The 24,771-nt window shown below is 43.7% G+C and overlaps 1 protein-coding gene across 4 annotated transcripts in view; it reads left to right on the forward strand.

Moving 5' to 3' along the window:
- Positions 1–24,771, forward strand: part of DYSF (dysferlin) — a 317,692-nt gene that overhangs the window by 201,781 nt on the left and 91,140 nt on the right. For 3 of the 4 annotated variants that reach the window (XM_075855618.1, XM_075855599.1, XM_075855611.1), the window contains exons 36-41: positions 6–32; positions 2,810–2,851; positions 5,709–5,816; positions 7,927–8,088; positions 12,620–12,785; positions 21,035–21,108. In XM_075855618.1, coding sequence (XP_075711733.1) covers positions 6–32; positions 2,810–2,851; positions 5,709–5,816; positions 7,927–8,088; positions 12,620–12,785; positions 21,035–21,108 — 579 coding nt within the window. The remainder of the gene's footprint in view (positions 1–5; positions 33–2,809; positions 2,852–5,708; positions 5,817–7,926; positions 8,089–12,619; positions 12,786–21,034; positions 21,109–24,771) is intronic. The other variant, XM_075855606.1, reaches the window with a different exon arrangement.

Consider the following 24,771-nt stretch of genomic DNA (forward strand, 5'->3'; position numbering starts at 1 on the left):
AACAGGGAGACATTTCTGGTGTTCTCGGGGAGGTAAGACACGGACAACGGCATCTTGTGCTATGTCTACCCTCGTCTTGGCTGATACAAGACATTGATAGGGAAGACTTTTTTTAGGAACCACATTCAGATATTTACCCCTAGAGTTATTTTTGTTCTCCTATCTATTATAATTAAATAGGGAATTTAAATTGTCCCTATAGTATAATACGCGGCTTCACCATACATCAAATTCAGAGGAATTCTACACTGTGATATACATTTATTTATTAATCAGTTAAAGCTCATGAATTTTTTTTCATTCTTTATTTATTTATTTATTTATATATATATATTTATTTATTTTAAATTTTTTTAATTTTTTTTTAAATTTTTAAAAAAAAATGTTTTTTCCAGCATGTGGGAGCTTGTGGTCATTTGGGGTGGGAAGGGGGACAATAAAAAAAAGGAGGGTGGAGGGGGGGGGAGAGGGAAGAAAAAGCAAAGTTAAGGAAAAAGAATAGGGAAAGAATTATTAGTTCTATCTCAGTTAAATAATTGAACGACACCTTCCCTACGTTATGTTATTACTGTGAATGTTCTCTTCTTTGATGTATCGGTTATTATGCTGTAGAAATTGTAAAACTTTGGAAGAAAAAAAATAAATAAAAAAAAAAAAGTTTATGAATTTCACCCGGACGGTTAATGTGCAACTTCCAAAATCGGCTGTAATAATGAATTGGAGCCTTTTCCTAAAATCCTCGATCAGACTACGACATTCCCTTTCTGTAGCAAAAAGTCACATTCTCTCTGGTCACTCGCACACATATTTGTACAAATCTTGACTGCCAGTTGCATCCACTAGGGGGCGATGTTCATACACATGCATACAGCTTTTATGATCCTTAAAGGGTCAGAATGAAGTGGTGCCAGCGATCATTACATTGTGCTCTCTCTAGTGGGGTTCTACTACGGCTATTAGAGGGAATCTCAAATGAGAGAACCCATCTAAAGGGCATATAGAAAGGGGTTGTCCATATAGGGCAACCTCTTTAATGTGGGACCCATACAGATCTCCCCCTAGTGGTGGCAATAGCGAGCCGGGGGGAAAAAAGGGGAACGACGCTCTGTACTAAAGAAACAATGCACAAGTAAATGAAGAAAAGTCTCCAAATTATTGTAGCAGCCAGTACCATGGAAAATAATAGTAAGGTAGGTGCCCTTTAAGGATGCCAAGATATGATGCAGACTTGGCTCGACATACGTTGTTGCATGTGGCATGAAACCAGCTTAATGCGGGATGATGTGGCATTGTGGCTTCCCAATAAGACCCTCACATTAAGGATTTCACTAATTGTGCCTAGTTGCCTGGTTTTCTGCTGCCAGATATCGGTTGTAAGTAGTCTGAACCCTTAAACCAGAGCTCCACTTTCCAACATCATTTTACAGATATTATGCTAAGTAACTCTGATTTAATTCTTGAAATCATCCCTTATACTCCAGTCACATCTAGAGCTGCAGTAAACAGTTCTGCTGGCTTCCACTGGGAATGTCAGCGCCGTGTTGACAGACACGCCCCTAACTACTTAATATTCGTTTATTTCCTTCATCAAACTCTACGTGGCCTGTTGTTAATACTGCATCTCCAAAATGTCCCCACAGAAGAGCATACTAAGTACAGACACTGAACAGGCAGGGACTGCAGTGAGATGTAAAGTCCTACAGCCAGAAATCAGGGAAGCAGCAGAATTGTGAGTGCAGCTCAGGAGTATAAAATGATGTGCAAATGAGGAGCTACACTTCAGGATAAGCGGAGGGCAGCAGTTTCCCGGTACCAGTACCCGGTTGTTTGGGACGTTCTTGCTTTTTCGGCTCTGCTGGACAGTCCTGGCTATGAGAATGTCTTCACAGCTGATAAATCTCAGAGGTGGCATCACAGTGGGCAGTAATGTCTCGGTCATTGCCGTTCCTCAGAGAGGCCATATATATCGGAATATTGCATCTGGTATTGGATCTTGTCTTCACTGTTAAGCTGCTTTACATATAAAAGACAACATAACATTTTTGACTTTCAGCTGCGGAAAAAATCAGCTCAGAATACGTGCGGAAAATTGACCTGAGGTGCGGAATTTAAATCCAAAGCTTTTCAAATTATGTTACGGAATCGCCACCGACTTGCACGGAGACCTTATAATCCACAGTAAAATCCGCAAGCAATGATTTTTTTGTTGCTTTTACTGGATTTAAACTTTCTCAGAGGGACATTTTACTCAAATCCGCAATGAATTACGCAGCAAAAAAAGCAAATCCGCAGCACGATTTCCCGTAGATTTGTGTTGCGGTTTTACCAATTACCTCCTGTGGATATTCTGCGACGGAAAATCCACGGCGTATCCATCCTGTGTGGACATACCCTGGATGTGCCTTTATAAAAGGGGGTCACTCCTAAGACAACTATAATGTTGAGGATTTTGTGCTGTAGACACCAGTGGTCCATAAGTTGGCGTTGTCCTCCATGACCCCGGCAGTCACTCATCCTCCTCGCCCGACCTGGAAAGATTTGGCCAAGTTTATTATTTCTTTCAGCCAGTTAGTAAATATTTCTCTGTTGTAATTCACCGGTCAGCTGAATTCACCCTTCTTATATTTACATATCAGCAAGACTTTGCGGGCTCTGCCATGTGCCGGGTTACTGAACCCCCCATTATGGAGACAAGCACGGGGCATTATACATGTAATGGGATTATACGTGTAGTGATAATAATGTTATATTTGCTTTTTTTCTTCCTTCTTGTCTGTTTCCTATTCTTTCCTGCATGGAATTGGCTCAGCTACTTGTTCCTCGGTTCTTCGCGGAGAAGCTTCTAGACTGGGTATTCTATGGCTATCTTCCTATACACTCACAAACACTCTAATCTTGTTGTATGGTCCTCCTGTGCTCCTCTTACCTTCCCCGTCTACTTGATACTCCAATGAATGAGTCAACTAATTTGTCTGGGGTTCTTGTGTTAGATTGGGTTCAATGCTTGGTCCAACCTTGGGTGGTACTAAGAGACCTCAGTTTGGCTGATGATGGTCCTGAAGGGGGAATAATGATCTGTCAACTTGAATTAAAAATGTGTTCTCATCTGGTCACCGGTGGATGAGGATGCAACACACCGTATCCTATGATACTATCAGAAGGGTCATAGCAGCAGGAGATGAGTATGTTGATCCGGTTACAAGCAGTGACCTGTTCATATAGACAACCTGCAAAAAAAAGAAACAGATTTCTAGGTAACGTCAAGTAGATGTTCCAAGTTGAACATCTCAAGAACCAAGAACCATATAATAGGTCAGTGCCACCCAGTCACAAAGCCCTCATAAGTCATCTCTTCCATTGTATCACAGATAGCAAACATCTCCGTGCACACGGTGGTGAGGCTTGCTGGCTTGCTTAACCTGTTAGTTAAGGTTGAAGAGCGTCCAGTAGACAGGTCGCTGATATTGGTTGACTAAGCATAAAGGTCACAATATAAGGGGTCTACAGGTGATAGGTCCATAGTCCGACCGATAGGAGAAAATGGATGCAGGTAGACCATTCAGTGTGTTGGCACCTTTCTATGGGCAATGATGAACGCTTCCGACAGTCAGAAGCCTATAGGTCATGGCCTTGGGTCATGCAAGTTCCACCATTTTTTTTCGATAGGGTGCTGCGTTGTGAGGAACATATGGCTTTCATAAAGTAGATATAAGATTGTGCTGGGTTTGGGGATGCCCCTTGTGAGTAGTACAGTCCCATTGATCTCAATAGAAGAGCCATCAACATGACTGGAGATACGGAAGTTACCCAAGCTCAGTGGAATGGGTACAGATTTGGGTAGAAATGCACTTCCTCTTTTATTTTTGTCCCAGAGTAACGACCCCCCCCCCAATGCTATCTTCTGACATGTCTCAATGACTAGTAGGAAAATAGTTTGAGCTTCGCATAGCCTTTCGTTATAGTTTATTTTGTCATCTGGTCAATGAAGAATTACTCCTAAAGATGGACACAACTGATTATTTAAGTACTTACTTGACTTTACTTAAAGGGGTTGTCCAGAATTTAAAAAAGCGACTGCTTTCTTCCAAAAACAGCGCCGCCCCTGTCCACAGGTTGTGTTTGGTATTGCAGTCAAACTCCATTGAAGTGAATGGGTCTGGGCTGCAATACCACACACAACCTGTGTCTGTGACTTGATGAGGAGTGTTAGTGAATGAGTTTTTATGGACTTCCATTCACTCGTGGTACATATTGGTTGCTTTGAAATCGCAGGTATTATGGTGAGACAGAATGAAATTATGGAAGTTTGTTTCATGGTAAATTCTGCCAAGAGGCTGAAAGACTGTGCAGGATTAGAAAAACTTGGTTTCAAAAACAGCGCCACATCTGTCCATGGACTGAGTCTGGTATTGCAGCTCAGCGACAATGACGTGAATAGGGCTGAGCAGTAATTCCACACACAACCTTTCTGTGGACAGATGTTTTTTAAGTAGCCATGTTTTTGTTTAGTCCTGTACGACCCCTTAGGCCTTGTTCACATTATGTATGTGATTTAGGTTTACAGAGCACGCCCAAAAAGCTCCCTGGTGACGGACGCCTATGGGTGGCATCCATCACCCATGGGCTATTATGACATCCGTTTAACGTATAGGTCATGAAAAGCTCATTAAACGGATGCCATGATAGCCTATCGGTGACGATACCACAGGCACACGTCACAACCTCCATTTAATGTATACGTTGGGAGCTTTTCCGACGTTTATGCTAAATGAAATATGAATGGGGTCTTAAGGAAAAGCTCTATAGGGAGGATATGTTTGCATAAAATATCCAGTAGAAATGATAGTCATTGACCCTTTTGGAGGTTCTGATAATCGGAGGCTCACCTGGGCACCTGGCATTACGTTCAGGTTGTCATACCCATAGAAGCCCAGGTCGCTTGTCACAGACATCAAGATATTCAGACCAAACATGTGAAGACCTCAACAAGGTTTATTGTAGTCAAGAGTATAATGGATGGAGGAACAGATACTAGAAGAACACACAACCCAAACATGATTGGTTGCTGCCATTTACATTTCCTTTAAGACTTCTTTCCATTGGCTCATGATTGGCTGTAGTGAACGTCATACAAATGAAGGTTGAATTGCTTGATCCTTCGACTTCATACCATTCAAGAGAAGAAAATCAGAACCTAATTGAATTGATATTGTCCTTCGTGCTGTAATTAATTAGCTAATTAATCACTAATGCAAGTAATACAGACAGTGCACCGTGACATCCTGACCAGAGGGGGCTCCTGTGTCCATTTCTGGACAGATTACCATTGGCTCTTAAAAATTTGTTTTACCCAGACCCATGATTACACCAATATCAGACAAGGAGGTGAGCCCTATAGGCCTGCTCTCGGGCCCATTGGAGAAGGCTGGCTCCTTCCCACGTGTGGTGTGTCCTGCACAGAAACCCAACTGTCCCCCGAGACCTCAATGAAGAAGAGCGGATAGGTGGTCCTGCAACCCTTCTTGTGTAGACTGTTTAAGGGATGGCCAATGCTAAGCCCTCTCGTCCCAAAATTGTGGGCTATGATGGGGTGAACCATAACAGTAGAGGGCCTCATTTTTAGTTTTGTCCTGTGTGTACCCCCTGCAATATATTTAATTCTGCAGTTTCTTAAATTCTCCGATTCAATGGTTTTCTTATCTCCTCAGACAGCAGATACGAGTACGGACCTGCCGTATCCTCCTCCGCAGAAAAGCGCCAACGTGTATATGATTCCTCAAGGTATAAAACCTGTTCTGCACAGAACCGCTATAGAGGTGAGTCTACGTGGGCATGACATCGATTTAAGACTGTGTACCAACACTCTGCTCTATGTACGAACCATCATAGAAGTCGTATAGAAGACTCACAATTTTTAATAAGAATTCCTCTTTGGGTTTGTTTGTAAGTTTAATGGATGAAACGGCGTTGAATGTTCTTGGGTTTGTGATTTGAACTACCAGTCATAGGTGTAACCAGCAGACTTTGCTTTATGGGCATCACATCAGGGTACCTTTAAGGGGTTGGCTCATCTAAGACAAACCCTCCCAGAAAGGAGCTGGTCGTGGCGATCGGCATAGATCCGGCTCCCGACACCCTCGTCAAACAGTTGATTTTGCCGGGAGAAACTGCCGCCAAGCAGGCATTTTCGCTCTAGTGTTCACTATATGGCAAATGTAGTAATAGGCCTTGTTCACACAGTATTTGACACGTTTTTAACGCGTTTTAAGTGCCAAAAAAACGCGTCAAAAACACTTAGAGTATGTGCACACACACTAATTACGTCCGTAAACATGATTACAGTATGGGACAGTTGTCCTGCAGCGAGGCAGGGACTCCTAGCGTCGTACATAACTATGATGCTAGGAGCCCGGCTCCCTGCACTGAGTTCGGTCCGGGACTTGCGGCCGAAATACGTCCGTCAATTACGGACGTAAATAGTGTGTGTGCACATACCCTTAAAAAATGCATGCTTTAAGTTTCCCATTGACATCAATGGGAAAACGCATTGCAGTGCATACGACACATTTTTTTTACGCGCGTGTGTTTAAATAACGTGTTATGTAAAGAAAGAAGCGTCAGGTCTTGGTGTGGAAAACACGCCAAACGCACCTAATTCGTAAAGTCAATAGGAGTCCTAATTATGAAAAAAAAGCTTTACAAAAGCGCCTGTATTTTAAAAAGCGCTTGAGCGCCGTGTGAACAAGGCCTTACATGTGCCCTAGATCGTGACAGTCTATATAAAGTCCATGCAAAGTCCTAGCACAAGGGTACCTGCAAGAGTCCAGACAGTAACAGAGTCTTTGGCACGGATGGAGCTTGACATGGCGGATGATGCCAGATGTGGCGGATGATGCCAGACGTGGCGGATGACAGCAGACGTGGCAGATGACAGCAGACGTGGCAGATGACACCAGGCGTGGCAGATGACAGCATATGTGGCAGATGATACGCACGACTCAGACTAAAGGCTTGGGTACAGTAGACAACACAGCAACAGGATACAGGGAGCAGGACATGGTAACACTGGGAGCAGGATATAACTAAGGGACTGATTGCAATACGAACATGGGTAGACCACAGCAACGCTCAGGCAAGGATTGGAAGGGCGGAGTTCTTTTTATAGTCCATGGTGATCTGGGGATAGGTAGGGGAAGTTTTTATAAGCGCGTGCGCTTGTCCCTTAAGACCGGGGACGAGTGCGCGTGTGCACCCTAGCACACAGTCCAGAACAGGATGGGCACGCGAGCTGGCGTTTCCGAGGAGGGAGACACTGTCAAGAGGCCAGGAGTCTGCGGCCGTCCGACGATGGGGAGCAGTCGCAGTACGCAGCCGTTACAAACTCATTAATAAATCAGTATTCAGTAAGCTCCTAAGCTCCCCCTAGTGGTGGCTGCAGGCAGGCAGAATTACAATTTTTAACTCTAGTTTTGTGGCGGTGACTTGGAGCTCCTTATCAGAAAAACGGAGCTCCGACCATTATAAAGATATATTAAGAAATGAATCGGCACAAAATTTTGAACCTAAAAATGACGCGGTGTAAAAAGGTGGGCGGTCACTTTACGCTATCTTGAGGTTGGATTTAGCAGTGTTTTGATACCCTGCATTGTACAGCTTGTCCGACATGACTTCCTATAAGTAATTTGTCTCCCTGATGGGTGCATGTGGCAAAGGTATGAATGTATATCATTGTATATGTGTATGTATGTGTGTTGTGTTTCATTACTGGACCTAATACATTGATCCCCTAGTGCTCTTCAGCTTGTTACTTTATATGAGACATTTAACAGCTTTTCCCCTCACTTTCCCGGTGGTTATGATGATGAGCTGATAGCCCTTCTTAAATAAACCTTTTAAACATGAGATTTCGACCACTCTTGACGGCAGGTTCTGGCATGGGGTCTGAGGAACCTTAAGAGCTACCAGCTGGCCAGTGTGACATCCCCCAGCCTCATTGTGGAGTGTGGCGATGAAATGATCCAGTCTTGCGTTATTAAAAACGTCAAAAAGAATCCCAACTTTGATGTGTGCGTCCTCTTCATGGAAGTGGTAAGAGCCTTAATACAGTAAACAGATTTTCCTCCCCGACCCTCGCGTCGTAAGAAAGGCCCAGGTGCTTGTAAAACGCTCTTGGCCTGGATTCAGCTACTTTTATAAGCCGATATTCCAGAGGTGCGAGAGAGCCGGCATGTGTTTCTTATATCACGGGGCTGAATGAAAGCTGTCTATCAGCAGCTGGAGACCGGCACCGGGATTATTATCCGAGGACTGAAACCATCTACAACATGATAGATGGACGGGGACCTTCTCCTGGGATGTAAAGGGAAATAGAAGTGAGAAGTGGAGGACAAATAGTCCGGTGTGGGAGAATCTTTTTTACTGGGTGATTGGGTTTTTTGGATAGCTTGGATTCTATGTACAGAAATAAAAGGAATTGGAGAAATTGGCTCATATTGTGGGCCCTAAGAGAAATTGATTACGGGATCTCAAAGGTCTCAACTGTTGGTAGTTGGGAAGTGCCAATCTTATTTTTCATCTCTCTGCAGGGGCACTGAAGGGCAGAAGGTTTTCAATGTAATCCATAGACCTCTATTCCACCCAACCACCTATAGTATCTAATGGGCAGTTCTGTAGTTCTCCAGTGCCAAAGGAAATTTTACCACCATGTCAGACTATATGCCATCCAAGCGTGTTGCTAACGTCTTAAAAGATCAGGAGCACAAGTCCTAAGACATTCCCTCCCCCCCCCCCCAAAAACTTTTTAAAAAAAAATTATATATATATATAATTTATGTTTTTTGGAGACAACATTTCTATAAGACTACGACCCCTATATCAATGTGACTTGATATGATTAGACACAGCAGTTCTGCAGACAGTATCACAATTGATAGGCTTAGATACAGAACCCAGCAGACAGTATCACACATCATAGTCTTAGATACAGGCCCCAGCAGACCGTAGCACATGATATAGTGCCAGTGCTTCATGTAGATAGTGCCACATACAGTGCCCCTTCTAGAAAGTGCCGTATATAGTGCCCCCTGTAGGTGCCACACACAGTACCTACTGTAGAATGTGCCATATACAGTGCCCCCTGTAGAAAGTGCCACACACTGTGCCCCCTGTAGTTAGTGCCCCACACCAGAGGCGTAGCTAGGTTCTCCAGCACCCGGGGCAAAGATTCAGTTTGGCGCCCCCCCCAACCTCTTTCCCGACATCTCCTTCCCCCTCGCCGTGTTTGTTTTCTCTACCAATCGACGTGTCATTTATTTTTATGAAACGCGAGCATAAAAACATTTGTACATTTTACAAGCAATATGGTTCTATACACAACACCAGAACCAAGCTTGGTACATATATACAGCACCAGAACCAAGCTCATTACATATATACAACACCAGCACAAATACAGCTCAATTTAGTGCAACCCCTGCCGTATATGTGTGTACGGCGTAAAACTACAGCTCCCAGCATGGCCCGGACAATGGTAAGGATATGCTGGGAGATGCCGTTTCACAAAAAATAAATCATATCATAATCATACCACCCATCATCTCGCTGCAGATCATACAGTGCTGATTAGATTAGAGGCAGAATAAACATTTACATTAAGTGACTCACCGGTGACGTCTCAGATTCTAGTTCTTTTTCTCCATCCGGTCCAGACCTCTATGACGACTTCTCCCGGTCACAGACCATTTCTGCAGTTTGCCGCTCACATGTCTTCAGCTTCTCACTCTTCCAACATTTCTGCACCTATAAATAAATATAAAGTTATCATTATACCACACACTACGCCACTAAATATAATAGCGCCATACACTGCACCTCTAATTATAATAGCACCATACACCGTGTCCCACACACACTGTGACCCCTGTATATAGTGTCTGCCATAGAGCCCCCTGTAGATAGTGCCTGCCATAGAGCCCCTGTAGATAGTGCCCCCATATAGACCACCCCTGTATATAGTGTCCCACAAATAACTCCCCCTATAGTGCTCTACAGATAGCCCACCCCTGTATATAGCCCCCTGTAGATATAGCCCACCCCTGTATATAGTACTCTACAGATTGCCCAACCATGTATGTATCCCCCCTGTAGATATAGCCCACCCCTGTATATAGTGCTCCACATATAGTCCACCCCTGTATATAGTGTTTCACAGATAGCCCCCCTTGTACATATAGTCCACTCCTGTATATAGTGCTCCACTAGATAGTCTACCCCTGTATATAGTGCTCCACAGATAGCCCACCCTTGTATATAGTATATACAGGGGTGGGCTATCTGTGGAGCACTATATACAGGGGTGGACTATATGTACAAGGGGGCTATATACAGGCGTGGGCTTTCTGTGGACCACTATAGGGGGAGCTATTTGTGGGATACTATATACAGGGGTGGGCTATATCTACAGGGGGACTATATACAGGGGTGGGCTATATCTACAGGGGGACTATATCTACAGGGGGACTATATCTACAGGGGGACTATATCTACAGGAGGACTATATCTACAGGGGTGGGCTATCTACAGGGGGACCATATCTACAGGGGGACCATATCTACAGGGGGACCATATCTACAGGGGGACCATATCTACAGGGGTGGGCTATATCTACAGGGGTGGACTATATCTACAGGGGTGGGCTATATCTACAGGGGTGGGCTATACCTACAGGGGGCTATATCTACAGGGGGGCTATATCTACAGGGGTGGGCTATATCTACAGGGCTGGGCTATATACAGGGGTGGGCTATATACAGGGGTGGGCTATATACAGGGGTGGGCTATATCTACAGGGGGCTATATCTACAGGGGTGGGCTATATCTACAGGGGTGGGCTATATCTACAGGGGTGGGCTATATACAGGGGTGGGCTATATACAGGGGTGGGCTATATTCAGGGGTGGGCTATATCTACAGGGGTGGGCTATATCTACAGGGATGGGCTATATCTACAGGGGTGGGCTATATCTACAGGGGGCTATATACTATATAGCCCCCCTGTAGCTATAGCCCACCCCTGTATATGGTGCTCCATAGATAGCCCACCCGAGTATATAGCCCCCCTGTAGATATAGTCCCCCTGTATATAGCCCACCCCCTGTAGATATAGTCCACCTGTATATAGCCCACCCCCTGTAGATATGCTTCCCCTGTAGATAGCCCACCCCAGTATATAGCCCCCTGTAGATATAGTCCCCCTGTATATATCCCACCCCCTGTAGATATAGTCCACCTGTATATAGTCCACCCCCTGTAGATATGGTCCCCCTGTAGATAGCCCACCCTGTAGATATAGTCCACCTGTATATAGCCCACCCCCTGTAGATATAGTCCACCTGTATATAGCCCACCCCCTGTAGATATGGTCCCCCTGTAGATAGCCCACCCCAGTATATAGCCCCCCTGTAGATATAGTCCCCCTGTATATAGCCCACCCCCTGTAGATATAGCCCCCCTGTAGATATAGCCCCCCTGTAGATATAGTCCCCCTGTAGATACAGACACACACTTCTATTACAGTTAAAAATAAATAAATTAAAACTTACCTTATTCCCGCTCCCACGCCGTCCGGCAGCCATGGAGACCTGCGCTCTTCTGCGCAGGTCTCCAGGGGGTTGAATGCGGCGTCTATGAAAGGCGCTGATTGGCTGGGCAGGATGACTTTCCCTGCCAGTGAGTCAGCGTCTTTCATCGACGGAAGCGTCACTGGTACAAAAGGTACCAGTTGCTTCGTTCGTGGAAAGGCGCTGAATGGCCGGGCACGGAACGTGCCCGGTCATTCATTGCTTCTAATTGTACCTGTGTCCTTGCGACACAGGTACAATTATAGTGCAGGAGGAGGTGGCGCTGGCGCCCCCCTCTGAGCTGCGCCCGGGGCACGTGCCCCGCCTGCCCCCCCTAGCTACGCCCCTGCCCACACAATACCCCCTGTATAAAGTACCACACACAATGTCCCCTGTAGATAGTGCCCCTATCCAGCAATAGTGCACCCCAAACAATTGATAAAATTTATACTCACCTAGTCCTGCTGCCACGATAATGAAGCTTCACAGCAGGCCTTTTCAGCCACGTTAGGTCTGCAGCCTATGGGATGCTGAGACGGCACCCTTGCAGAGGCTGGGGCGATGCAATGACATCATCGAGCCGGCCTACGCAGGGATCCTGTCCCAGCGTCTTATAGGCTACGGACCTAACGTGGCCTGTAGCCTAGTGAATGGTGGAGCAGGGAGCTGACAGCTTCCTACACCGCTATAGTTTTTATTTGTATCTCTGTATCTGAGGATGCAGATACAATTGAATGTGCCAGTTTTCTCCTCTGCTCACTGTCACACTTTGTTGAGAAATTCACTTTATATGAGCTGCCAACAGGAGTGGAACAGGGGGAAGGGAAGTGACAACTGCTCTGAGCCCATTTCTGGCACACAAAAGTAGTTGTCACTTTTCAAGTTTAGAAATTGATCTTATATTAGAGAAGACTTGTTGAGTCAAATGAGCCTGTAACAACTGGGAACGTTCTCCAAAAAGAAGACACGTCCCGCAACAGTTATCTGTTCTTGTTGTTTAGAGACTGCCCAGAGAAGATCTCTACTGTCCGCCCATCATTGTGAAGGTGATCGATAATCGGCAGTTTGGACGGAAGCCTATAATAGGACAATGCACCATTAACTCCTTGGAAGAGTTTCACTGTGATCCCAGTGTGGAAGAAGCCGACATGGATGAAGGAATGGCAGGTAGAAGATCCAGAACCTTTTTCGCATGAACCTTTTTACACTGACACTTGGGGTACAGGATAATGACACTGACACTTGGGGGACAGGATACTGATACACTGACACTTGGGGTACAGGATAATGACACAATGACACTTGGGGTACAGGATAATGATACACTGACACTTGGGGTACAGGATAATGACACAATGACACTTGGGGTACAGGATAATGACACAGTGACACTTGGGGTACAGGATGGTGATACACTGACACTTGGGGTACATGATGGTGATACACTGACACTTGGGGTACAGGATGGTGATACACTGACACTTGGGGTGCAGGATAATGACACTGACACTTGGGGTACAGGATGGTGATACACTGACACTTGGGGTACAGGGTAATGGCACACTGATACTTGGGGTACAGGATAATGATAGTGACACTTGGTGTACAAGATAATGATACTGACACTTGGGGTACAGGATAATTATACACTGACACTTGGGGTACAGGATGGTGATACACTGATACTTGGGGTACAGGATAATGACACTGACACTTGGTGTACAGGATAATGATACTGACACTTGGGGTACAGGATAATTATACACTGACACTTGGGGTACATGATGGTGATACACTGATACTTGGGGTACAGGATAATGATACTGACACTTGGGGTACAGGATAATTATACACTGACACTTGGGGTACAGGATGGTGATACACTGATACTTGGGGTACAGGATAATGACACTGACACTTGGTGTACAGGATAATGACACTGACACTTGGGGTACAGGATAATGTTACACTGACACTTGAGGTACAGGATAATAACACACTGACACTTGGGGTACAGGATAATGATACTGACACTTGGGGTACAGGATAATTATACACTGACACTTGGGGTACAGGATGGTGATACACTGACACTTGGGGTACAGTATATTGACACACTGATACTTGGGGTACAGAATAATGTTACACTGACACTTGGGGTACAGGATAATGACACACTGATACTTGGGGTACAGGATAATGTTACACTGACACTTGGGGTACAGGATAATAATACACTGACACTTGGGGTACAGGATAATGACACTGACACTTGGGGTACAGGATAATGTGACACTGACACTTGGGGTACAGGATAATGTTACACTGACACTTGGGGTACAGGATAATGACACTGACACTTGGGGTACAGGATAATGACACTGACACTTGGGGTACAGGATAATGACACTGACACTTGGGGTACAGGATAATGACACTGACACTTGGGGTACAGGATAATGACACTGACACTTGGGGTACAGGATAATGACACTGACACTTGGGGTACAGGATAATGACACTGACACTTGAGGTACAGGTTAATGACACTGACACTTGAGGTACAGGTTAATGACACTGACACTTGGGGTACAGGATAATGATACACTGACACTTGGGGTACAGGATAATGACACTGACACTTGGGGTACAGGATAATGACACTGACACTTGGGGTACAGGACACAGAATCTTCTATTATCCTGCTGTCTCCGCTCTTGGTTACTATGTTTTAGTCTTCAATCCCAGCTAATAAAATCTTTGTAGGTTTATGGGATATATTTTGACTTTCGCAGTTCCTAGTCTGGTCTGTAAATCAGTTATAGGAATGAGTTTTGTTCCATCACTTGTAAATGAATTGTTTCCATATAATTGGAATGTTTCTTCTTCTCTGATACTATTTTAGATTTGTGTGATATTCTCATCCCGTATAAAGACATTGTGTGCAGAAAGATTTCTCTTCACTAGTGGGAATGTGGTGATCTGATGACTGGATGTCGCTGTTGCTCTACTTGAGATTTTCGAGGTTTTTGGTTCTGTTTTTTCAAGAACCCTACAAAGAAGCCGCCATTACTCAGAACAGAGGGCACTGTTACCCCACAATCAGAGGAAATCCCACAGTCCGCTCCTGGGCCCCTGGTCATTCCTCCATCAGATTTTTATGGCCAGCTTAAAGGGTTTTTCCTACTTATAGGGGTAATTTCATGAAGACAAACACTCTCTATATGACCTATCAGGGCAAATAGATGTCATAGATGGGGGTCCCCTGCTCAGAACACCTCTATGAACCAAACAAAGAGCCGCTTTATAAGAACGGCTTCCGGTCTTGCAGACTAAAGCTGTCTTTTTATTATATCGACAGACATTAATCGGAAAGGAGACCTTGTAATACTAAATTTCCCCTCAGGCTCCACTCTACTTGAACAGTATGTAATTTTTTTAGAGCTGCATCCTATGCTTCAGAGCTGCTGCTCTGTTATTGTGGTACAGGAAGTTTTTAACTGTAGTCATCCATTTATTGAGCTATAGGGCTGTGTTTTCTGGTCACTCAGTCACCTCCCTTAAAGGGGTTGTGCCATCAATAGAAATGGCATTATACAAACTCAATATACATTTTAGAGTAACTTTGTAAAGTATTGTTATTAAAAAAAAATGTTTCCTCGCAGAAATATGGTAACTATCTGCTTGAAATAGCACCCCCCGGTGTTCACATGTATAGGTCTCTGCACGTCATTCTGGTAAAGCTCTGTTAGACGTGCGGCTTCTGCTCTTATTCGTTAAACAAAGAGAGAGAAAGTCCAGCATGGGCAGTAAGAGGTATACAGACTGCAAGCAGTGTGGAAAAAGCCATTAGATAAGCACTTCACTGCCTGTGCTGAACCATAGTCCTTATCACTGCCCCTGATAAGGAGAGCAGCACAGACTGGTGAGGAGGTTATCTAATGGTCTTAACCCTTACTGCTTGACGTCAGTCTACTCTGAGATGTAGAAGTAAGGCAAATGTCTAGCCTTAAAGATATTGCCTGTTTCTTTAACTGTATTGTACTGTATTGTACTGTGCATGCACATCTGACATTCTGACATTCTCTAGAATGATGTGCAGAGACTTATATATTTGAACATCAGGGGGCGCTATTCCAAGCAGATAATTACCATATTTCTGCGAGGAAACATTATTTTTTAATAACCATACTTTACAAAGTTACTCTAAAATGTATATTGAGTTTATATATTGCCATTTCCATTGATGGCACAACCCCTTTATATGACTATGCACAGACACTACTCTAATATCTTATACTTCCCTCTTTTGAGGTTTTATTAATCTTTCCTTTTACACAGGCCATCGGGCAGGCGAGCGTTCATATGTGTAAACAGGACAACGATCAGAGCAAACGCTCGTTCATCGGCTGATTGTATCGTTGCTGCAGCCGAAAATATTATGGTTGTCGGCAGCACATCTTGGAGTGCAAACAGAGAGACGCGCTGCCGGCATGATAGAAATGTATGGGGACGAGCGATCGGAGTAATGACCGCTCGTCCCCATAAATATCTCCTTATGAAAGGAGAAAACGAGCGCCGATCAACAAGGTGTCTCGTTGATCGGTGCTCGTTTACTCGGGCCATGTAATAGGACTCCTTCTTCTGACTTCAGTGACCATTTGGCTTAGGGCAAGTAACTTTTTTTTTTAGTAGCCACTTTAAATTATTGCCTTATGTAAATGTCTCTTTTCCTCCTTATCAGCTTTGTATTTATTTATGTCGTCACTTTAGATCGCTGCCAGTTTTCCTCTGTAGGGTTGCAGGGTGTTGGTGGGCGGTAGTAGAAGCAAAAACAGGCTAATAAACTGCAAATAAAGAAAAAAAAAAAGGAGGTACTATAGAATCCCTTACAGATAACAAGTGTGCAGGTCTTCGTTTATAATCGTGGACTCATGACTTATCACGGGAGCTGAAAACGCAGCCGGGAACACGTGATGCATCAAACGTGTCTCGTACATGAAGAATGACATTTTATACGCGCTCTCTCGCTCGCCGCCACCACCATTGCTTCTGAAGGACTCATAGAGGCTTTGGCACCGTGGTTTCAGAAGTCTTTGTCTTTACCTTGGAAGCGCGCCAACATTTACACGTCTGTACGGGCCGTTTTCTTTATCCTGGCAGGCGGGTTTTTTCTTTTTTATGTTATTTAATGTAACACTCAGCTCACCGCCTTCCCCACTGAGAGAATAATTGCTGTTTCTTTTGAATTCAAATAATTCTGTATTTTTAGAGAGATTTTTTTCCCCTTCTGGTTGGAAATATTACTAGAAGGGGGTGTTATTCTTAGCCCGGCGTGGCTCGTCTCATTAACACGTCAGGGCCCAGACTTACCAATAAGCCATGTGGACAGTGAGGTGTGTCTGTACTAAGCAGGACATCCAAAAACACAGGACTGCGAATAGTCTAATTATTTCAGCCTTAACAATCTCGAATTCCTCCTCAATGCCAGTAGGAAAAGTATAAGGAAGTTTAAAGAAAGCTTTTTGAGTCTCCTTTTTTTAAAGTTCAGTGTAGCCTCTACTGTGTGTTGCGATGAATGTGGCCGCTGTCACGGTTCCGGGGTATGTAGACCCACTAGGCCGCTCCAGTACGGTGGACTGGCAGCTGACCAAATAACAGTCAATGGAAAATCTAAGCACAAGAGCACCTGTATGAAAGTCCAGACAGACACGAGATGTAGCAGAGGCCTTGGCACAGATGATTCGTGGCACCGATGATGCTTGGCGTGGCAGCTGATGCTTGGCATGAAAGATGACACCAGACGTGGCAGATGACACAGGGCGTGGCAGGACTCCAACAGTAGACTTTAGCTCAGGAACAAACCCATTTACTGGATAAAAGATAAGGGAAGAAGGATACGGAAACACTGGGAACAGGATACAACTAAGGGACCATTTGCTTAACAAACATGGGAAGACAACAACAATGCTCAGGCAAGGGGTGGAAGGGCTGAGCCCTTTTTATAGTCCAGGATGATTATGGGGATTGGCTAGGGAACTTTTTACATGTGCGCACGCTGGCCCATTAAGGCGAACACTGCAGAGAGGGCGGCGGTCCGCGACTGCTGCCGTTACATCTCTTGTCATCCAGCCATCTATTATTGGCTCAATTTATATTGTTATAGACTCACTCCTGTATTGCTACCCAACTGGCCCTTGATCAAACTAAATAATGTCATTCATGTTAATCAAGCTCCCCGATATACCGCATAATTCTTTGGAGTTTGGAGATAAGGGGAAAGGGGACTGTGCTGTGAAAATAATTGTAGATAACTTCATTATATGGTTATAATTTAGGAACAGTGTGAGAATATTGCAGGGTTAATTCTGGACATTCTCATGCCTGGGACTATCTTCTTTCTCACATTCTGATTGGCTCAGAGGAATGACAATCACCAGATTAGCTTAGGAGTTCAACCAGGAAAGCGGAGTGAGAATGACTTGTGGTAATGGTACCTCGGGAACCCCACACCCTGATTATCACGATGGGCAATAAGCTTAGCCAATATAAGCAAGCGATTCCCAGGACATCCTTACATAGGAGCCACCGCTGCCCCTTTTACATTGTATAGTGCCAGGACATGTAGTAAATTGACCACAGCATAAGCATTTTACTCATGTGGTGAACAGGCCAAGTCAATCTTAGGTTAGTAGATATTAAAGAAAAAGCAAAAATGTAGGCTCCATGCACCTGACCGTATTTTTCATCCATCTGTAAATACTGTCCATAAATACGGATCCGTAGTTATCCGTAAACCATCCGCATATAAGGAAGGGTGTCCGTAGTGCATCCGTATTTACGGATCCACAAAAAAAAACAGGGAAGAATCTTGGGTAATCCCCTGGCGTCGCATAGCAACGCTTCCGTAATTACGGACGACTACGGATGCACATCAGTAGCCGTCCATAATTATGGAAGCACCCATAGACTTCTATGGGCAGTCCATGCCGTAATTACGGACAAAAAAAAGGACAAATTCTATCATTTCGACGGCACGGACACCCATCCTTAAAAATACGCTATGGTGTCCATAGCCCATAGAAATGAATGGGTCCATAATTACAATCCATAATTACGGATGAAAAATACGGTTGTGTGCCTTACACTGTGCCAAATTAAGGATGGGTTTAGATGGTCATCATTTTTTAGCTTTTGTATCATGACCATAACGCCCAAACTCGGGGCCGACATACCATATGTACAACTTGTGAAGTTGCACAGGGGCTCAGTAGATATAAGGGGGCCCACTGTCACTTTGCATATAAGGGGCTGAGCCAATGAATTTCATGGCTCACAATTACTGGTGTATTTTTAGAGGCAAAACGGGGTGCTCTATAATGAGCTATTAAAGAAAAAGGGGCCCTTATTTGAGAACAAGGGGAACATATACTTCTCTGGCCCAGGGGCCCTCTGCTGTCTGTGTCCACCCCTGCCCAGACCTCCTATGGTGATCTAAGTTCAGCTAAAAAAAAAACGTGGAAGGTCCGGGTCTTTCAACCATAGTTACATAGATTGAAAAAAGACACAGGTCTATTAAGTCCAACCTATATTCCAACAGTGTAGATCCAGAAGAAGGCATAAAACCCTATTAGGTGTATGCCAACTGCCCAATATTAGGGGGAACATTTCCTTCCCGACTCTAATAGAATATAATCCCCAGATTACCAACCCATCTCCAGAATCTAGGACTCATAACCTGTAATATTATATTTTTCAAGAAAGCCATCAAGGCCCTTCATGAACTTGTTCAAAGATTCAACCACCACAACATCCGGTGGCAGAGAGTTTCATAGTCTCACTGCTCTTACAGTAAAGAATCCCGGCTGTAATTATAATGAAACCTGTTCCCCACTAGATTTACAGGATGCCCCCTTGTCCGTGTTATGGGCCTAGGTGTAAAAGGATCATTAGAAAGATCTCTGTACAGTCCTGTTATATATTTGTAGATTGTATCTAGATCGCCCCTAAGCCGTCTTTTTTCTAAACTGAATAGCCCCAAGTTTGATAATCTTGCTTGGTCCTGCAATCCACCGATTCCCTTAATAACCTTGGTGGCCCTTCTTTTTACCCGTTCTAGTTCAGCCATGTCCTTCTTATACACAGGTGCCCAAAATTGTACGCAATATTCCGGGTGTGGTCTGACTAGTGATTTGTAGAGAGGCAAAAGTATGTTCTTCTTATACACGGATACAAACATTTGGTCACATTACATCTGTCTGAATGCGGCCTAACAAAAATATAAATGCGGTATCGGTAGTGTGGTCTGAATGGAGATTTTTCTCTTATTATATGGCTTTGCGCTGTACACATCAGTTCCTATGTTTCTCACATGGGTGCTCTAGTGTGGTATAACTCACATCTGCTTCACATAATCAAACAATTAGTTAAAGCTTCTATATAAAAAGTCTGCACTTTAATACAATAAAGGTGTGATTCCGTCGCCTATTAAATGGCAGGAATGATCCTATACTATACTGGCCCCATATGTGTTTGCTCCGAGCAGACTGTGTCTCTGCTTCTTCCAGACATATAAGCAATAAAGAATTATTTATACTTTTGTAGTGTGGAAAATTAAGGAAGACTTAACTAGTTATCCGACTCCAGCATTATCCGCGCCCCTCCGGTGGTGGAGTGGTAGTGGTGGCATCATGTCACCCACTGGTTGTGACAAGGGGAAGCTCCTACGATACAGGTTTTTTATCGCTAGTATTGAGTTGGATGTAATCTGTATAAATCAGTATCAATCACATGGAGCTCCCCCTAGTGGTGGGGCAGCTATAGTTTTATCATGTAACTCTACAGCTGTGTGAAACGAAGAAGAGGATTGGCGCTCTACAACAGAAGGACTGTGCTCTAAATCCTTTAAGGATTTTATTATTATTATTGTTGTTATTATTATTAATATTGTTATTATTATTATTGTTATTATTATTATTATTATTATTATGAAATAAGATGCAGAATTTTGGAGCAGATTTTTCACCACCCCGGACCCCCAGAAATATTAGGTTTAATAGACCAATAGACCAATAGGGATGTTATCAGGAATACTATTGCTAACCTCTAACCATCCAACTGTATGTAAAACCTGTAGAAAGTTGTCAAAGAAAGAATATTGGGGGAATTTGAAAATCCTGAGTTTTCCCATGAAAATTAAAAAGAGTATAGACTTTGTCTGGACTGTTGGGGTCTCTGCTTTGTACGTCAGAGTTTATATATGACGCTACCATCCATCTTTTGGTTGCTATTGGTTATCCTGCTGTTTGTATTACTGCAGTTCAGTTTACAGTCAACAAAGTGGGGGCCCATCGTTATTTTTTGGGGCCCTATGGACTCTGGTTCACTCCTGACTGGATGTGTTGTATTCTCTACAGGTCAGTTGAGTATCACTCCAATGGATGAAGTACTCATCGAGATTGATGACAAAGAACCACTGATCCCTTCTCAGGTAAGACCCAAAATCTCATGAATTTTGTGTAATATATGTTAATGGAAAATGAAAAAGTTGACTCAACCCAATGTCCGTAAGGACAGATCGCTACGGTATGAAATCTCTTTATTTTCAATTAACGTCTTCATTAAATATATTGACAAATAATGTAATGATGCAGTCTTCAGTTTCTTGTAACCAAGTGACGTGTGGGGTGAGGACATTTTTGGAAAGAAACACATTTGAGTTATATATAGATAATGTCACAGTAACAATTCAGTCTTATAAATTTGATGCAGGTCATTTTGCTGCATTATATCATGGTGTTAAAGACTAACTAGACTAAGTGGTTATGAGTGTTCAAGAGAAAAGAGGGATCCCACTAAACGGTTCTGTTCCTCCCCAGTGAAAAGTGCCCGGCGGGTCGTGCCGGTGAAAGGTCACTGGTATTGGTCCAAGAACTTCTGGGCAACTACAAAGTAAATTCGTTGTTCGTTTATTGTTGTGTTTTTTAAAATAATAAAAAGGAAAGCTACGCGTTTCAAGACCAGACCGGTCTCTTCATCCGGCTGAAAAAAACCAAAACACAATCTGTTTTTTTTCTAGCCTGATGAAGAGACCGGTCCGGTCTTGAAACGCGTAGCTTTCCTTTTTATTGTTTTAAAAAACACAACAATAAACGGACAAGGAATTTACTTTGTAGTTGCCCAGAAGTTCTTGGACCAATACCAGTGACCTTTCACCGGCGCGACCCGCAGGGCACTTTTCACCGGGGAGGAACAGCACCGTTTAGTGGGATCCCTCTTTCCCTCGAACGCTCATAACCTTTGCCTAACGGAACCCTATGGGTCACCGGATGAATCCCAGGCTGCGGACCTCCACAATCCAATTCACCATCAAGGACGCTGTGCTTCCGGCACAACGCCATCAAGTGAGAACCGTTCCCTTTCCTGATGTTATACATCTAAATACCTTGGGATGATGCACCATGTGTGCCGTTTATTTTTTTTTTTATCTCCCCATACAATAGACTAAGTGGTCAGGCATTTAGGCAGCACCCAGGTGTCCAGATTCCAGAAAGGCCCCTAGGTGCCCATTTTGCCCCACACAAAAGAGTCCCAATGAGTGGCTCCAGCCTGAAGCTATCAGTAGATTGGATGGCTTTGTCTGGCACGCTACACTAAATGATGTCACCATGATGTCAGTGTGATGTCACAAACCCCGTATTGCTAGATCAGTGAAGAGGTTAGTAATAACATCCTTGGTGGGCTGGAGCAGTAAAGAAGTTAATGTTAAAAACCCTGGTGGTCTAAGCCAGTGAAGGGGTTAATGATACCATACTTGGTGGTCCAGGGCAGTGCAGTGAAGGGGTTATCTATCTGTGGAGACCCAGTCAAGACAGAGGTCCAGTGGTTAGTACTGTTCCTTTAAATCTGATCAAGGGCAACATCAGCGTGGAGTTTGTATATTCTCTCCTTTCTTACATTAGGTTTCCACTGGTTTCCATCCATCCAAAAACATGTTCATAGCTCAATAGACTTCCTTAAAAATGTTCCCTAGCATTTGTGTATGTCTGAGATTGGGAAATTACATTGTGACCTCCAATGGGGCCAAGGACCATGGTGTAGAATAAATGGGACTTCTCCATCACGGCGACTACTCTGAACAGCAATGTCGGGGGGGGGGGGGGGTTTGAGTTTGAGGGGTTGGTAATGCTTACAAACACTGGTGCCCTATGATTGGTCCAGGATAGGATAGATCTAAAACAAGTCTGTTTAACATGGAGAGTCAGTCCCTTGTATAGCACATAGACTTTACTATATGATGACAATTTCAGTACCAGTAGCTAAATGTTGTTCACACAGGAATTCAGTTGATTGATAGGCATCCTGAAGTACCACCGCCTGCCGAATCCACCGAGAGAAATGTAATAATAACAGTCAAAGATTCAGTGAAGGTATAATAATACTCCGTTAAATGAAATGAATCAGTAGTGTTAGGCATAAATGAATATTTTCCCAGCTCCCCGGATGAATTTCTCTTCGGCTCCATGAATGGATTCGACGTTCTCCAGGCTACAAGCCCTTCTGTACCGATGCTTGAAGCCATAAACTTTATCCTGTGGGCGATGTCCTTAATTTGTGTTATTTTGCAGATTAAGCCTATAGGAGAGCTTAACTGAGGACCTCACAATGAGTCCTTCATCACTTCAATTCTGTACGTTCCTATAGATCTCTGCAAATTCCACTTGTAGGCCACCACTTACCAGAGTTTACTTCTTTCCTGGTTTTTGTGGTCACTGTTTAATGTAATTTCTCAAACAGATGCCAACGCCGTCCAGGCTGCAGTGAGGAAAGTACCAGGAAATTTATAATGTTTAGTAAAGGTCGTTTGCCCTCACGGCAACCTCTCTCCTCATTCATGGTCCTCAGAGACGGGCCGCTAGACAAAGAACCACTAAAAATAGAAGAAATAAGGCTGCACAGGCGCATTCATGGATGTTTATGGGACAAGTTTATGTGTAATATCGTATTTTATACAGATGTAGTTACACCAACCAAAGTAGTCCAGCCCGGTGTAGGGTTACCTTATTAGTAGTCCAAAATATGGACCTGTCTGAAAACATTGTGGGAGATTTTTCAATACCATAAGAATTGTGCGCCAGTCCCTTTCTCAGTGCAGTGTGCTGTTGATTAATGTACCAGTTGTTAAAACACCATCATGTTGGGCCTGACGTTGTTTTCAAACAATTTCGAAATAAAATAGGATCGGAAATTTTTCAGAAATTTTTCAGCATTTTTTTAGAAAATGTTTACACTGGATTCTGACAGTTTTGATACTTGAGGTCTATTAAGTCATAATGTAACTGCAATTACATGAAGGAGAGGGAGCCCCAAAGAGAAAATAAGTCCCCGGTTCTGTGCTGGATCATACCATGCACTTATTATAATCGAAAGGCCCAAGGCATGTTCACTTTTCGTTTTCCAATCCTTTTATGGAGTGATATGATGGTATGACCCTCAATCCAGTTTCCCCTCTCAAATATTGCAGTGGGCCCTTATTCAGACTCTTGTGCTTGGCGGATGGAATTTTATTAGAGTGGGGAATCCAAAAATGTAGCATGTTATTATTAGATTGTACAATCCACACCTCAGTTTTAAGTTTCACTTCCATTTCAAGTGCCTGTCAATCTAAAACTAGCAAGAAGTGAGCAGTAATGAAAGACTGAAGAACTTGTCCACCAAAGACTCCATGGTCCGGTTTCACGGAGGCTTTTTATTACAAGGTGGTCGGGAACTAAACAAAGAAGGGAGAGGTTCCCCAAATGGCGTAAAAGGAGAGCGGGTGACCTCCCTGCAACGTGGCTTCAATATTCTGTCATTGGAAAAAAGTATGTTTTTATTGAGCCCTTCCCAAGTACTTTAATTCTGAAGACTTCTTCCAAAAACAGAAGTAGTTTTAAGATTTTTGGTAAGAACACATTTGAAAATAGAAGCCGAACGGAGGTTTTTGTGCCTTGTGTACACAGTTAGTCACAGCACCTTCTGTTTTCGTACAGCTAATGGAATATTCTTAGATGATACCACAAAGACCCAAGTCCAATATGATGTTGGGTTAGCCGCAGTCCTTCTGTAAAGGTTCTCTTTGTGTCGAGAACTTGTTTTACAAGTTCTGCAAGCG

This window comes from Rhinoderma darwinii, chromosome 1 (genome assembly GCF_050947455.1).
Source record: "Rhinoderma darwinii isolate aRhiDar2 chromosome 1, aRhiDar2.hap1, whole genome shotgun sequence".
NCBI lineage: Eukaryota > Metazoa > Chordata > Amphibia > Anura > Rhinodermatidae > Rhinoderma > Rhinoderma darwinii.